Source organism: Rhipicephalus microplus, chromosome X (assembly GCF_043290135.1).
Source record: "Rhipicephalus microplus isolate Deutch F79 chromosome X, USDA_Rmic, whole genome shotgun sequence".
Taxonomy (NCBI): domain Eukaryota; kingdom Metazoa; phylum Arthropoda; class Arachnida; order Ixodida; family Ixodidae; genus Rhipicephalus; species Rhipicephalus microplus.
In genome coordinates, this window is record NC_134710.1 from 354935133 (window position 1) to 354950733 (window position 15601).

At 43.5% G+C, this 15601-nt stretch overlaps 1 protein-coding gene across 2 annotated transcripts in view; it reads left to right on the top strand.

Annotated features, from left to right (window-relative positions):
* The first annotated feature begins 3157 nt into the window (after positions 1-3157).
* The window catches only part of LOC119161987 (nose resistant to fluoxetine protein 6), an 88304-nt gene continuing 75860 nt past the window's right edge, over positions 3158-15601 (top strand). Inside the window, exons 1-2 of one of the 2 annotated variants that reach the window (XM_075879853.1) lie at positions 3158-3277; positions 3711-3896. In XM_075879853.1, coding sequence (XP_075735968.1) covers positions 3773-3896 — 124 coding nt within the window. In that variant the 5' untranslated portion in view covers positions 3158-3277; positions 3711-3772. The other variant, XM_075879852.1, reaches the window with a different exon arrangement.

The following is a 15601-nucleotide window of genomic DNA, read 5'->3' on the forward strand; positions in this document are numbered from 1 at the left end:
CTCGGCGTCATCACAACTGATATAAAAAACATAAGTCATTGCTCAGCTTATGTTGGTGTGTACAAAATTTGTACATATCTTAAGCGTCATTTTATAATGTTTCACTCAATAATGAAAATCACACGATAGTCTCCTTCCCTCTGCAAGCTTCGCTCGCATAATATCGATTCCTACGGTACGTGACTTCTGCCATTTTTTTTACATGCAAATGCACAAAGAACCACTTTTACGCACTTCAATCGTGGTGATATCTGTAATCACGCTGTGTGAAATGAGCTTGGCACTTGGAGGTATTGCTCCTACAAAAGAGATCGTAAGGATACATAATGTTTGCTATTATCTTTTCCTTTTAGTCTTTCACGCATTCTTGCTTTTTTTTTAGTTTACGAGTTGTTTTTTTCCCTTCAGTGGTCATGGCTACATATGTGTATGCCACTTGTTTTTATTGCCAGTAGTGTCAACTTCTGGCCAAACGAAAGTAAGATGCATTGTTCATTTGACGAACTGAACCTTCTTTATGGTCAATATAGCTTGGCTTAACCTCAGGGTGCTGCGTGTGATTGAAAGCGATCAATTCGGTAAAGGTACTACGATGTTCTATAAGTCGTTCGATCTGCTACGTCAAAAGTTAATTTTCTGTACTTCAAATAGTGTAATCAAAAACTACTTGCTCACACACTTGGGGGCCTATGTTTTCATTCTTTTTATATCAAAGTAAAACACGACTGAGCAGAATAACTGAATATTTATAAACATGTCAGCTAAAATTACCAACCAAAACTTACCGAAACTGACAAATTGCTTTATTTTGTTTTTCTTGAGATATATTATTGAGTGTCTTGGGATAATGCTATGTGAATTCGACCCATTAATAGACACTGCAACTTAACTGGTGCCTGAAGGTTAGTTTTATTTGAAATGATGATGATTTTGATAGCTGATTCGATAAGAAGGGTTTCACGTCCCAAAACCATCATATGATTGTTAGAGATGTTAAAGTGGAGGACTCCAGATGTTTCGACCACCTGCAGCTTCGGCCTCCTTAACGTGCACCTAAATCTGAGCACACGAGCCTGCTGCATTTTCGCCTGCTTCCAAAATGCAGCCGCCGCAGCCGGGATTGAGTCCTAGGAGCTGCGGGTCAGCAGCCGAATTTAAATGGAGAATAGGAGAGGTCGATGCTTCATTAATAGCATTGGCTACTCCTTTTCGATAACGAGAGAAAATTCTCTGTAATAAAATAATGATAGGGCACAAAATATTGTACATTCAAACATTATACGTGCATATACGGTAGTATACTACACCAAATGAAAGTTTATATACAAAAACCGAGTTTTTATGAATGCTAGTGAAGTACAAATTTAATGGCCAAAAGTAATTCGCATGTGGGCGCCCCAGAGTAATCTGTATAGATTGGCACACACTTAAAGATAACACACCAAGACAAATGGTTATACATAACATGAAACATACCAACAAAATACTACCCATCTGCTTTCAGTATTAGCACACCATCGCTGACAACATCATTGACGTTCTAATCTCCATAAAATATTTGACATTTCAAGAACCTTCATGAAAGCTAGAAGAGCTGTTTTCTGAAGAGCCGCAGTTGGCCATGGACCAAGCATTTTCTTCACACCGAGTGGTATTCTATGTAAGCGCAACAAACAGGCCTGTAAAATAATTCGGCGTGAAGCATTTTTAGCACTTGATGACGTACATATTCGTCAGTGTGGCTGTATTAGCACTTAGGAGTAAAGGCAGGATTTATCCTGTACAGGAAGTTTCGCGTAAATGCTGTATCAAGCCGCAGGTGGTGACATGTTGTGAATTTCTCATTTTCACTCAAATCCGTTGAAATGAGCAGTGTTATGCAAAGGTTCATGAAATCTAAGTCAGAGCTTTTAGATTGCTCATAAAGATACCCTTTTTCTTTGATGAGATTGCGGGATATATGTCTCAGGAGGGGGTGGATTTTATATGATGACAGGGGAAGACTATGATAAAACAAGCGCTAAAAATACACACACTCAGAGAGGACACAGACAAGCGCTTACTAGCAACTGAAAATTTCATTTTGAGGCGAACACTAATAAACACATCACACGCATGTACGTCATTCCCAACTACTCCTGTACATGCGTGTGATGTATTTATTAGTGTTCGTTTAGAAATAAAATTTCCAGTTGCTAGTAAGCACTTGTCTGTGTCCTCTCTGAGTGTGTGTATTTTTAGCCCTTGTTTCATCATAAACCTTTACCAACACGCCCAACTGGCAGTCATCCTAGGGGAAGACTAATTACCTATGCGTTATTGTGAGCCCGATTTGCAGCTGTTTCCGTTGTAGTATTTCCTGTAATGTTGCTGTGACTGGGTATTCATTGAATTTCAAATGTGTGCATATATTAGTGCGTTGCTGAGATTGTCGGCTATAATAATCTGCTCGTCCATGTTCCTATATATAAATAACAAAAACTTTCACGATAATACTATTGCTTTTTGTGTTTCAGACACCTATAGTTAGAGCAGAGTAATGAAAAGTCTCATACAAGCAGTCAATTTACGCACGTCGACTCACTCAGCTTTCAACGAAGCTGTGAACAATGAGGGCAATAGAAATACGCCTGTTTGGTGTGCACGTCAACGACATTAAAAATGAGTGGACAATAAGCAGTTAAAGAAAATTATAAAGGCTACCTGATGTGCTTCCCTAGATACATAGTTTGACACATTCCTCAGCATCAGAAAAAAGAAAAAAATTGGGGGGGGGAGGATATGGAAATCGCTACGTATAATGGGGTAAGCACCTCTTTGTGCCCGGCCATTTTCAAATAGCATGAGCTTTATTTTGTTTTTACCGACGTGTTTTCGTTTCTCATTATCTCTTCCTTCCTGTCACCTTCGAGGTCGACCAGGTGACGTCGCGCGCTGGCCAACATCCAGGTGAAACCAGCTTCCTCTGGACGACGGAGTCTGCGGCTATCCTCACGGCATGGCGATGGGGAGAGTGAGTGCGTTGACGAATGTTGACACCGGTGATCTTGAGCGGCGCGCAGAGAGAGGAGGAGCGAAAGGCCGCAGCGTTTCTACGGCAAGATTAGGTTGGGCTGCCCCCTGACATTCACTCCCGGGCTTCCAGTTGACTCAGTACGAGGATGAGGGTGTGCCCAATCCAGCCTTTTCCGACGTTTTACCTTTACGTCCAGCATTTACGCGCATGTTTTTTTAGAGAGGAGGATTGCTGCCGCTCTGCGCATTCGAAGCTCTCGCAGTGAGTCGTCAACACGCATTTCCATCGTTTGCGCGCATTGCGCTCGCCGGAAAAGTAAAGTCCGTTGATCATTATGCATGTTTTATGTGCGTATAATAATTGCAATAGGTGACTACCTTTTTATCAACCGGGAGAAATCATCGCTACGTCGGTAAAGGGTCACTCGTTTAAGCTTCCGTGGCGCCATCGTTCTACAAGAGGCTGTGGATTACAAAACCAAGGCTTTAATTTACATTCTCACCCATTCTATTCCGGCTGCAAACTATTCATTTCCATGAAATGGTTTCGCGAAGTGCATTCACCGCGTGGCGCCGACGCGCAAATATGTTGCTCGCTCTCTTGTTTACGCTTATGGCCGGCCCCATGCTGTGTAAATGCTCGCCCTACGACACAGATTTACAGACAGTGATGACATTCACAACGGCTACTACAGTTTCTGCTGCGGACACAGAAGCCAGCTACGTGAACACGCTCAAGGAATGGATCGGCAAGGCAATGGACCAATCTTCTCCAGAGTTTACCCGCAAGCTTCTAAAGGCCGAGGTGTCGACTGACTGCAGCTTCGGCCTCCTCAAGCTTGTGCGAGCAATCAGGAACCTCGATCCTTGGGCGATCAGGCGTAAGTTGAATCTGACATTTTTTTTGTTTACGTAGCCTGTGAGCTATATTACCAAAAAAAAAACAACAACAGCAGGGTCAGAGAAACACGACCACTCACTGTCGGGGTTCGTTCGACGCAACTGTCACGTATATCTTCCTATTTCGCGCCATTGGTCACATCCGCTTGTGGCTGTGAGTAAATGCAGTGACGTTGGACCGATCGGCCACTAACACCAGTTAACAATGTTTCGTTAACGCCCGAGCAGACAACAACATTTTGTCAGTGAACTACCTACACACGGTATCGTATCAGTTGATGCACTTTTGGTAATGAGTTCACCTGATTAGCGCGCGGCGAACTGCTCCATTATTCATCAAACATTCGATGCTTGGGGTGTATGAATTATATTACTTTGAATTTCTGCAGTTCATTCAAAAGGACAAGTTATACAAACAAATTTGTGCCGAAACATTACACTACCATTTGCCAGAACAAAAGAAGCGAGCACCCAGAACGAGAACCTATTAGGGAAAACAAAGTGCTGCGTACGCAACACGTCACGTGATAACGGTTTTTGCAGATAAATTGCACTTTAGGGCTAGCAAAGCAGCCTCTGAAAAACAAAAAAACCTAATACTAACCACTGGTACACGCTATCTAAACCAATAGGTCGAGTCTCATGCCTTGACCAATTCAGAAATCATTCAATAATTAGTATTTTGACTGCAGTATTCTAAAGTTTTTTTCTCGGTGCATCCACATGCACTTTGTTTCTCAATCTTAAATTTTTTTTTGCCTATTTCATTTGGTTATGAATCACTATGTGAGTGAGGTGTAATTCTGCAAACGTTCTATGTCAACTTTTTGTCTTTGTGTCTGTAGAATTTTCGTATGTGCACTTGCCAGCTACTTGTAGTCGATTTCTATATAACCATTGTATTGGTTTTGATTTTTGTCTGTTTTGTCTGTGCTCATATTGAAGCTCAGCATGCACTGCGGAATGACAGGGGCTTTTGTCAGGCTGATTGCATTTAGCCTTTGCCCCTGCAGTGAGTTCTGTAATGTTCTTACTGTAAATAAAGTACTGTAGATAAATAATAAATTAATAAACTTTTACAGAGCCCTTCATTGTAGTCGTACACGCTAAATGAAAATAACCTGAAATAACCTCAAAAACTGGGTAAACCATTTGTCTTCTAGCGCACTACCTTTCCCGTTTTTTTTTACCACCTACTACCGAGGTAAAAATTTACTCTTTGCTAACTGAGTTTTTGAACGTAGGGAGAGTAGTAATTACTTACCCCAGTGAGGTTTTCGGCGAGTATAGAGAAAGTAAATTTTTACTGCCTTCACAATTTTTTGAGGTGATTACTGGGAGTTATTTCCGGTGGTAAAAAAATAAAAATTGACTTGTGCATTCGCCCAGAGTTGACAAATTTATTAAATAGCAGAATTGATTTAATTTATTGAACGGCAGAATTGGTGACACATAGATTCACATACAGACAAACACGCGCACACAACAAATGCAGAATAATACACCACTGGAACAGACTGCACGCGTTGCTCGACTACACTTCGAAAATCCGGCATATATAGGCACGACTTTTTGACCGGCCATGTAGCACCAGTAGGAGAGCTCTTTTTTTGCATCGATTAACAACAACGTTTGAAGGTGCAAGCGTAAGCTTAAGGTGGGCTGCAGGGCACTAAATGTCACACCGACCTTTTATTATAAATCAACACGATCTCACCTTTTTGATTATCCAATATTTACTTGGCACACCGGGCTCATGGCCCCACGTGTGTTAGCACTGCTGATGCACAATTCCATAAAATATACCTAAGTACGGACAAACCATGGTAGCTCAATGATTTTCATTGAGCGACGGTGCACAAACACAGTAGCAGCACGTATTCATCAGAACGGGCGTAGTAGAGCGGTCCACGCCTGCATACAAGCTGCTTACCGACGGCGTTCTAGGCCTTTTCGAGGAGCACGGCTATCCGATGAAACACAGCTGGCGATCACAGACCACATATCCTGTGCGAATTTCGTCGTCATTTCAGACACAAATGAACACGTGACCACTATCTTACGGGGACGGGGCGGTGTATGCATACTTCCAACGAAAGACCACCGTCCGGGCAGGTCCGGGTTTTCTTCGTGCTCACCGGCCGCCGCTTGTTGGTTCCGTCTGCCTCTTATCGGCTTCGTGCTATATGTTTGAGAACAGTTGTTGCATGAGGTGGGCGATTCGGGCAGCACTTTACTCATGCAGACATCGCCTACTATGAAACAAAATATGTGCGATGCTTCTTTCGCCTGCCCCGGCGACACACTCCCACTGGTCACCGGCGGCCGCGGCTCGGTGCCGACGACAGAGTGAAGCATTTTGCTTATTGCTTCTCCAGTAGGCAAGCACGGACGATGACACCAGATTGATTTTGTTACTACTGGCAGATCTTCGCGATTCGGCTCGGAAGCGAGATATCCGCGACGTGCAGGTTCGGAGGCACTCCGAAGAGCACGGTCGCTCGATGATGTAGGAAACCCGTGAGATCCATCAGCCCAACCAGACACACAGATACCGAGCTTCTTGCACTGTCTGTCTCCAAGGCCAACGCCGAGCAAAAGCCAACAATTTGCGAAAATATGCAGGACAACTTTCCACAGCAGGTTTTCGTTCTTTTTTTCTTTTTTTGAGAGCCTCCCCGTCTTTTTTTTCGTTCAAAGAATGCTGTTCTCGCTTGTTGTGCTTATGCTGCCCCCAGTTCCAGTAAAAGTGCGTTGACTCGAGGTCAGTCCAGAGGCACGGCGACGCAAAAAAAAAAAAACATCTGTGGGCTTCGCGTACCTTCAGTATTCACTGAGAGCGTCACAAGGGGCGTATGGGGCAAAAGCCGCAGAAGCAGCTGCCCCTTGCAGTCACGTGTTAATAAGGTCTGAAACGCAGGTTAAAAATCACCTAATAGAAAACTCCCTACGTGGTATAACTGGATTTTGACATCCTTTTATTACTTGCCTGAGAGGTGGTGGTAAAACTAGGTCATGTACCATCTTTTCCTCCTACGCGAGGTAGTAATTTTAAACGCGAGAGAGTTTTCAGAGGTCATGAGCCTTGAAAAACCCCAAACTCGGATAGTTTTTGCTTACAGTGCATAAACCACCGCAGGGTAAAGGCATCGAGTTACAAGTCATGGAAGTGACACCTTGTTACCCATAAACTTTATGTGTTAACTGCTAGGTGGGCTGAAATGCCCCGTATACTTATTGTTGAAATGTTATTTTCATGTCTAGCAGTAACTGACGCTCTAACGATCTGACAGAACTCCACGAAAAAGCAAACCATCTGAACAATATAAGTTAAAATGTGTTTTTATATTTATTCATTTATTTATCAGTGCCTTACAATGATTTTGGAGTTATTGTGTAAAACGATGGTAAGCAAATGCACAACTGAGAGATATGTACATCGGAAAAACATTATTTCGTGCCATATGCACAACTCAACTCACAAACTTAGAAACGTTGATTGATTGACATGTGGGGTTTAACGTTTGACGCCACTGACTCGATATGTAGGTTTAACGTTTGACACAACTTTTATTTTCATCAAATATTCTTATGTACACAAGCAGCACCTCTTGTGCTATCAATCTCATCTCTACCTTTTTTATTATTATTCGAAATTTTGAATAACAGATATTTTGAGCACTCGCCACTGAGCACAAAGATTGCTAATTCAAGACGTATAAATTCTGCAACACAATAAAGTAGCTTTCTGTTTACGGAATACTATTAAAAATTCACCAATAATCACGATAATTTCTATTGCGAATTTTCAGTCAAACATTATGTGGTGGCTTCGCCAACTGTGTTTGGAGTTTTTGCTATGCGTTGTTGTAGCAATGTGACATTCATTAAATATTGCCCCAGAATTTTCCAGCGGTCGAGTGCTACAAACACCGTGAGTGCATTGCAGGCGTCGCCAAACAAGCGAAATGCCGACAGCCCCATTACGACAAGCGAAGTCAGCCGCATTGCAAGTGGCAGCCATGTATGTGCGCACGAGCTCCGACCGAGAAGCCAGCGTCCCAGTGATATGGACAAACTGCGCGCTCGCTTCTTTTCGTATTGGTTCGCTCTGTGGCTTACCCTGACAAAGCCAATGTCCACGGCAATGTTTCTCAACGCAGGAACGAGCGCCGAAGGGTTGCGCTCTCAAAAAATAACAATTTTCAACGTACACTCGCGTGGCTAGTGGGATTTCGGGCAATTCATAATATTTCTTGGAATAATCAACTGGTTACACGACACTAAATTGAAAATTCTGCGTGAAAGTATCACGGAATGGTTGGGCCACAATGTCATTTGTTTTTACGGGAACGTGATTATAAAGACAGTAATAATGTAATGTGCGTCCTGATAAACATGACGCCGTTAACGAAGCATTTCACGATTGCGTAATGTCCGTGCAATAGGCAATAACCATGGGGAAGGATATGACAGTCGAATATGCACATCCAATCTGTCCTGCTCTTTCTTACTCGTAACAGGGCAGGAACTCTTGACGGAGCCTGGCAAGTTATATCTTAATTATTTTCGACCTACAGAGTAAAGATAGAAGTGTGGCAGCCTATAAAATCTATTGTGGGCTATGAGGTCTATTGTCGAATCCTCTCATAATGGCCGAGCAAATGCATATTGGCCGGTGAAGGGGTTTTTTAAAACACGATAATCTATTTGGGGAACTTCAAAGCAAAATTTTTGGTCTGTCCGTCTGTCTTTCTATCTGTCAGTGGACTTGTCTCTTTGTCCGCTGAAACAATACTCGGAACGGCCAAAATCCAACCCCATCCACAGCGCCCACCAATATTGCTCAAGTTTCATGGTTCATACTTGTGCGTTTGTGGATTCAAAAGCAATTATTGCGCATATCTGAGGTACAATAACAACGCGTTCATATTCTGTATGTATCTATTTATACTAAAAAAGACATACATAAGTGATTCTAATGACCGTAGCGTTTATGACGCTGCGCTGACAATGCAACGCTTGCATGAAAAGGCAATTAAGTGTTTCCAACGCTTTGCTAAGATGACATGGTGGGGGCACCTACCCGTCACCTCGTGTTCTACACCTTATTACCTCAGAGACGGGCGTGCACGCCGCGCTTCGTCTTCCAAGATAACTGCGACATAGCGCTCATGCCTCACCTGTGACGTGCCTCGATGCGCTCATTCGCTTCCGCTGCACGCATCAAGGCACTCTCACACAGTGCCTCCCGAATACCACTCACCAAGTTTCTCGCGCAGAATATGAAATTAAAGTTTTGTTCACTCTTTCCTGACGCAAGACTATTCGCAGTGAAACATGCTGATACGGGGCCATTTTTTTAACCAGCTCACCTTGAATCTGCGTGAGAGACTCGCCAATGTGTTCGTTTCGCTCGAGGCCATAAACCTGTCGCAAGAGACCTAGGAATTTAGAGCTACGTTGCTTGGCTCTAACGCCTGAATTGTGCTGGGATTTTGCAAATTAGTTTTATTCTCATTTTCTGTTTGATGAACACCAATCAACCAAACAACAAGCCAATGAGATGTTTCCAGAGATATTGTGCAGGTAGTTTATTCCCAATGCGGTCTAAAAGAAAAAGCCCATGTCACGGGGGTTAGTGATTAAGAGAATGTAATGAGAAAAGCAATACTGAATGTTTTTACTTAAAACAGACAGTTAAAAAAACCCTAGCATTTACGAAATGTCAGTGGACACGAGCAAAAAATTTGTCCAAGCCACTGAAATTTGAAGTGATCACACGCGCTTCAAGTCAATCGTGAGTTTCAGCAACGTCAATTTGACGCATCCCTCGTCCATTAACGTTAAATTGGCGCGATTAGTTCCGCAAGGTACGTCATTCCGCGCGGTGATTGATTCCCATCCACCTATCTCTGCTCACTTCAGCGATTAGAGGCACACACGTTTCCGGGTATCAAACTAGGGGAGAAAGGCAACATTGAATACCTCTTTTCAACGTCTTTCTTCATTTTTTTTCTTAAACACAACGCAGCTGTATTTCGGTCACACAACTTGTCCGCACGCATCCAAGCATGTACGCACACAATGGTGCTTGATTGGTAAGGGGGGTTTAACGCCCCAAAACCACTTTGTGATCATGAGAGACGCCGCAGTGGAGGGTTCCGGAAATTTCGACCCCCTGGGGTTCTTTAACGTTTACTGAAATATGAGCACACAGACCTACAGTATTTTCACCTCCATCACAGCAGTAAATGGGAAGATGCGATTGGTTGAGTGCTTGTGAAAATGTTATTTATAAGCAGGTGCTATGTAGGAACTGAAAGTGTATGGTGCAATCATAGTTTTATATATACATTCCTAAAGACAAAAGTGCGAAGCGTGAAATATGCTTTCAAAATAAAAAGACAGCAAACAATTGGTTGTTCTCGCAGCATCAACGAGGGTGTAGCTCAGAGGTAGAGCACTTGCATCTCGCAGCATCGATTAACAAAATGATTCGAGCAGCATTATGAAAGTATTCAAGCTTACTGAAAGCGTGCAAAAGTGGCTCTCAGAACATTTATTTTAATGTTTCACAAATTCGGGAATACTGCCGGGCGGGGTGGTCAACGCTAAATCTTCCCCGCAGATACGGCTACAGTAACTGAGTAGAGCGAAGAGAATGAGCTGACTATAAAAAATTTGAGCGCCGCAAATGTGAAAGCCCACCACTTAATGGTTACCCCAAACAATTACGGGCCCAACCGGTATGACGGAACCAAGAAAAAACCCACGCGTTGCCGCGCCTCATGGACAACATAGTACGCAGGACTTTAGGACCAATTGATGGCTATCGACAGTTTCGTGCCAGACTTCTGGGAAAGCGTTTGCGCCTGAGTCGGCGAGGTCACTTCACGCCTATTTATTGACGCATCTCTCAGATAAGCGTGTGTAAGCGTGAAAAGCCGAAGCAAGTATGCCTAATCATTGAAACCTGTTTACTCGCGCTGAAGCCAGCATCTGCATTTGTGTTGTTGTGAAGCAACCAGAATAGAATTGCGTTACCAATGGTCTCAGGGCATTATTCTAAACTTTTTTTTTGCTGCCTGCTTATGGCATGTCAATGAGGATATAAAGACACAAGTAAACCTAGAAATTGCCTTGCCTTTTTTCTTTGGTCTTGTATACCTCCCGCACGGCGAACGTTTCTGCTATTGAAACGACAGAGGTTGAGTAACGGTCACGTACTTGAAGCGGCCGCTGGCGTTACACGTTTTACAGTTGCTAACGCACGGCAATCCAGGATATCTAAAATTTCAAAATATTACAAGAAAACACTTTTTCAAGTTTAAGTCTCGGCCACACTGACCATAATAACGAATGGGCATGTGTTTATGTAGGTAAGTCCTGAGGTAATTAATAATTACTATTCTGTATAGTGACAGATCTGCCACGACACATACAGACGTTAGATCCCAAAACTCGACTGCAATTTGCGTATACAGACAGCTTCCTGTACAAGATACACGAATTCAAACAGCCCGCTGGCGTGGCCAGGGGGAGGGGGCACACCGGACCCGCGCCCCGTTCCCTTGAATGCTTTTTTCGCCATAGTGTGAGCAGCGCAAAAAACCATTTGCCTTCCTGGCGCCCACCTCAGATCAAGACGGTGCCCCCCTCCTCTTTCCTGAAAGAAATTTCTGAATACGCCCCTGAGCTAGTCGGAATACTGCTTTGGTCACGAAAACAAGAATTTCAGGCATACTGTTTGAAAGAATCTATGTATAGTCTGAAAGCGTCTATCTACTAACGCAGCTTTATTTACAGTGTTTCGGCAAGCTAAATTGTCTTCGACAGGGCAACAGCGTTGCCTTAGCGAATAAAAGTTCACTAGCAAAAACGTTGGCTTCATTGGCATTCTCTGTAATAGTTTTTAGAATTATTTAGTCTATCACGTGTGTCTGAGTGACAGTATTAGATTTACTCGCAAATGTTTCATGAGCAGAAAGCAGCCTATAATTATTTGACTTCATGTTAACTACACGCCCAAAGTAAAAGAAACTAAAACTATGTAGCCGAGTCAACTCGAATTCAAGATTTTTAAAAAAAATGTATTTTCTTACAGGAGCTTGGCTGTCATCTTCACCAATTTGTCAAGCGATACTGCACTTCTGTCAGGCTTGCACTTCTGTCAGGCTTGCACATCTGTCAGGCTTACAGGTTTACTCATGTGCACTGATGTAAAATCAATACCTGCGTAAATTATGGCACAAAATTCTTGTGGTCACCTGTTGCCTTTAGGAAACGCTGAAAAAAATTCCCCGAACTACAAATCCCGGGGTTGATGATATGTGAAGTTGAACGTCCCAAAACCATCATTTGATTATGAGAGACGCCGTAGTGGACTCCGGATATTTCGATCACCTGGGGTTCTTTAACGTGCGCCCAAATCTGAGCACGCGGGCCTACAGTATTTCCGCCTCCATCGGAAATGCAGCCGCTGCAGCCGGTATTCAATCCAGCGACCTGCGGGTCAGCAGCCGAGTACCTTAGCCACTAGACCACGGCGGCGGGGACAAATCCCGAGGTTAACACACCGCAGAGCCGCGGAAAGAATGTGTTGCCTGATTAAGTCATCTTGGACGAATGCACGGTTGCCTTGTTCGGCATAGCTCACTGCGGCTTCCTTTCTCTGCCCACCACAACTTGCTGTCTTTATGTTTCTCATAGTTGAAACGCCAATCGAGCGAGATAACTGAGCGTGACCCAACTTCTAATATCGCCGAGCGAGGGGCGAGAAGGAGTGGAGGCAAGCGCTCCGAACGCAAGTCAATCCCTCACCGTGCTTCATCTGACTTAAAATTCATGAAATAAGGATTAAGAAAAGTCATGAACAAACGAGATTTTCTTTATGGGGTATTGTATTATTTATTTTGTAAAACTTGTGAAAGCCACTAAATGCGAGCATTCACGCCAACCTCACTCCGTTCAACAGGATCTTGAGATTCCCGGCAACCACTATGGGTGTGTATGTTCTTTCAAACCAAAACTAGCGCTGAGTTTTAGGGGCCTGGTTAAGCAATGGTAAGATGGTACGGTTAGAAAAAGCAGAACCTTCGACAAAAAAAGCAGCTGCCCCGTGCGAATGCGATGCGAGACCGGAGGCAGCATTCTACGAAGCCGTTGCATTTTCGTTTTTTTTTTTACTTTTCGGGCTGACGAGAAACATGACGGAGGTGGAGATGGTGATATTGTCGTTAAGCAAGGATATTGAAAGCACAATGGCAGTAATTCATGAAGAGTTCTTTAGTCGTACTTTCATTGTACTACGTGTAAATGCTCTTCTGGATACTTGCAAGCATTATGTCACAATTGGGGGGGTGGGTTGAAAAGTTAATCGCTCGTAAATCGTCTTCATTTGGAATATCATGTTTAATAACTGCCTGTTCGAGCGAAATGTCTACAAGTAAACAGAACGATTAAAAAAGCGTTCGGTGTTTTAATAGCTAACTCTTGAATAATATGAATACTAGTTATTAGAAAGAGATCAAAGTGCTTTTATTGAGACGTCATGGGCAATTTCGCGGTGTGCTCAAAGAGCCCTCTAGTCTCTATACAGAACAAGTCGGCACACTTTCTGTCGCATTTAGCTGCATTCCTGGAGTAATTTAGTGGCACAGATCTGCTATTTTTGACTTCAGTCTCTCTGGCTTTGTCGCCGTTTCGGTTTACACGCGGTATCCAATGTATCGCCTTAGAAAAAGATTCTGTGGAGTCGAATCTGGTGACATAGCTGGCCAATCGACAGGCCCAATATGGATTTTTCACTTCTCAAAAAATTTTAGGTCAAGCCATGTGCGAGTCTGCCGCAGCTGTGTGGGGAACCGAATCTTGTTTGAACCAGATAATTAAGCTGCGCTATAGAAATGTTGCAGGTGAAGTCACTCAGTGAGCTATTTATCGCTAACGTAGCGTTTTGTGGTGAGTTTTACGTCAACAAAAACCGGACCAATCGTTTTGCAGTCGTAAATGTCACACAAAACACTGAAAGCCACTGAACCCGGTGTTGTACCTGCAACAGCTAGTGAAGATTTGTAGTGCTACACTAATTGGCGTTGTGAGCGCGCTCTTGGGCATGGCGCGAAAAGTGAGCTTCGTCGGCCCAGAGTATGTTATTCAGAAAGCCGGTATTATTTTATGCTAGAGCCCTGCAAGGCCCGGGCTGGTGCTGGCTAGGGTCCATGAGCTTCGGGCTTGGGTAAGGCTCAGGCCTGAGTCAGGCCCGTATTGGGCCCGGGTAAGATGTGCGCGTTTGCATATATATATATATATATATATATATATATATATATATATATAAATCATTTCGAGTATGCCGCTGCGCTCGCATGCCCGCCACGCCTGTTTCCGCCAGCCTGGCTTGTAGACTGGTAAACGCGACTAGTGTCAATGATACTTCAGAAGCTGTTTTTCATGCATTTTAAGTGTCAGATGCAGAGTGCCTCTTATCATAGGTTAGGCAATCGATACAAATGGGCCGATTTTTGTGCTAGCATGTCGGTTGCAAATGTTCAGCATTTGGCAATAGGGAAGTATTATTTAGAATTTAACTCAAATGCCCCTTCTATAGAGAGAATTTTTGCTTTTTTTTACGGCCTCCTAGGCCTTTGCTTATTTCGCCAGTAATTCATACGGTTCCTCATTTGTAGAAACGCGTGTGCTATCATAGCGTTCAAAAACCTGAATGGGCCCTCGCGACGACCAATGGATTTCAACGAAATTCACTTAATACGTTTATTCGCACGTTTGTGCCATTCACGCCAAATTTCACGCTTGAGAGTTTCGCAGATTCTGTTCAATTGAATTCATAGCTTGCCTCTAAACACTGACCTTGCTTGCCAAATAATGGCAACACTGTGTGTGTGACGTTGATTCTTGAAAAGCGAAAGTTACGGAACTGACGTGCCACTACAGCGTCTGCTTTTCTGCGATGAATTGTGTGGGTTCGGCCAGTGCTTCTTTGGTTTAGCGTGCCATTTCCTTTTCCTTATAGGCGGGTATGTGATAGCTGGCAAGTAGTGTAGGGTTCACTATTCGCCCTATATTACCCACAACAGAGTAAGCGTTTCAGCCGATCACCACAGGCACAAACTAAAACGGCGTGGACATGGAGTACCATCTGGCGGCGTTATGTGCAAGCAGGCAAGCTCGGGCAAAAGATGTCACACGTTGACGCGCACTTGATTGGGTTTCAATATTGGTATATTGGTTTTTCACTAAATAAAAATTCTTTTCAAATTTGTTGAGCATTTTAGCTATCGGACGCGTGGCAAGAATGCCGCAGGAATACAAACGCATAGTTACTCTGACATAGTCAAAACATCGTCGGAGTCATCGAGGACGGAAAAACTGAGGAGAGGTCCTATCTTATCCCAATGCATTGCGAGAGGTGTGGCGGAAGTGACGTCCAATTTATGGGACAAACAAACCACTATGGAGCAAACAAAACAGCAGACTGTCCGTGGCGTGCTCTCAGTGCTGATCCGGTTCTGCCCGGACTTACAGCCCGGTGTAAACTTAATGCGTATTGTATGGTTTGCATTCAGTAAAATGTTGCCAGCACACCTTTGCGAAACTGTTCGTGCGTGGCAAGCCCGAGCACGGAGTACTGAAATACTTCGTGGAGTGTTTTTTGTGCAACAGC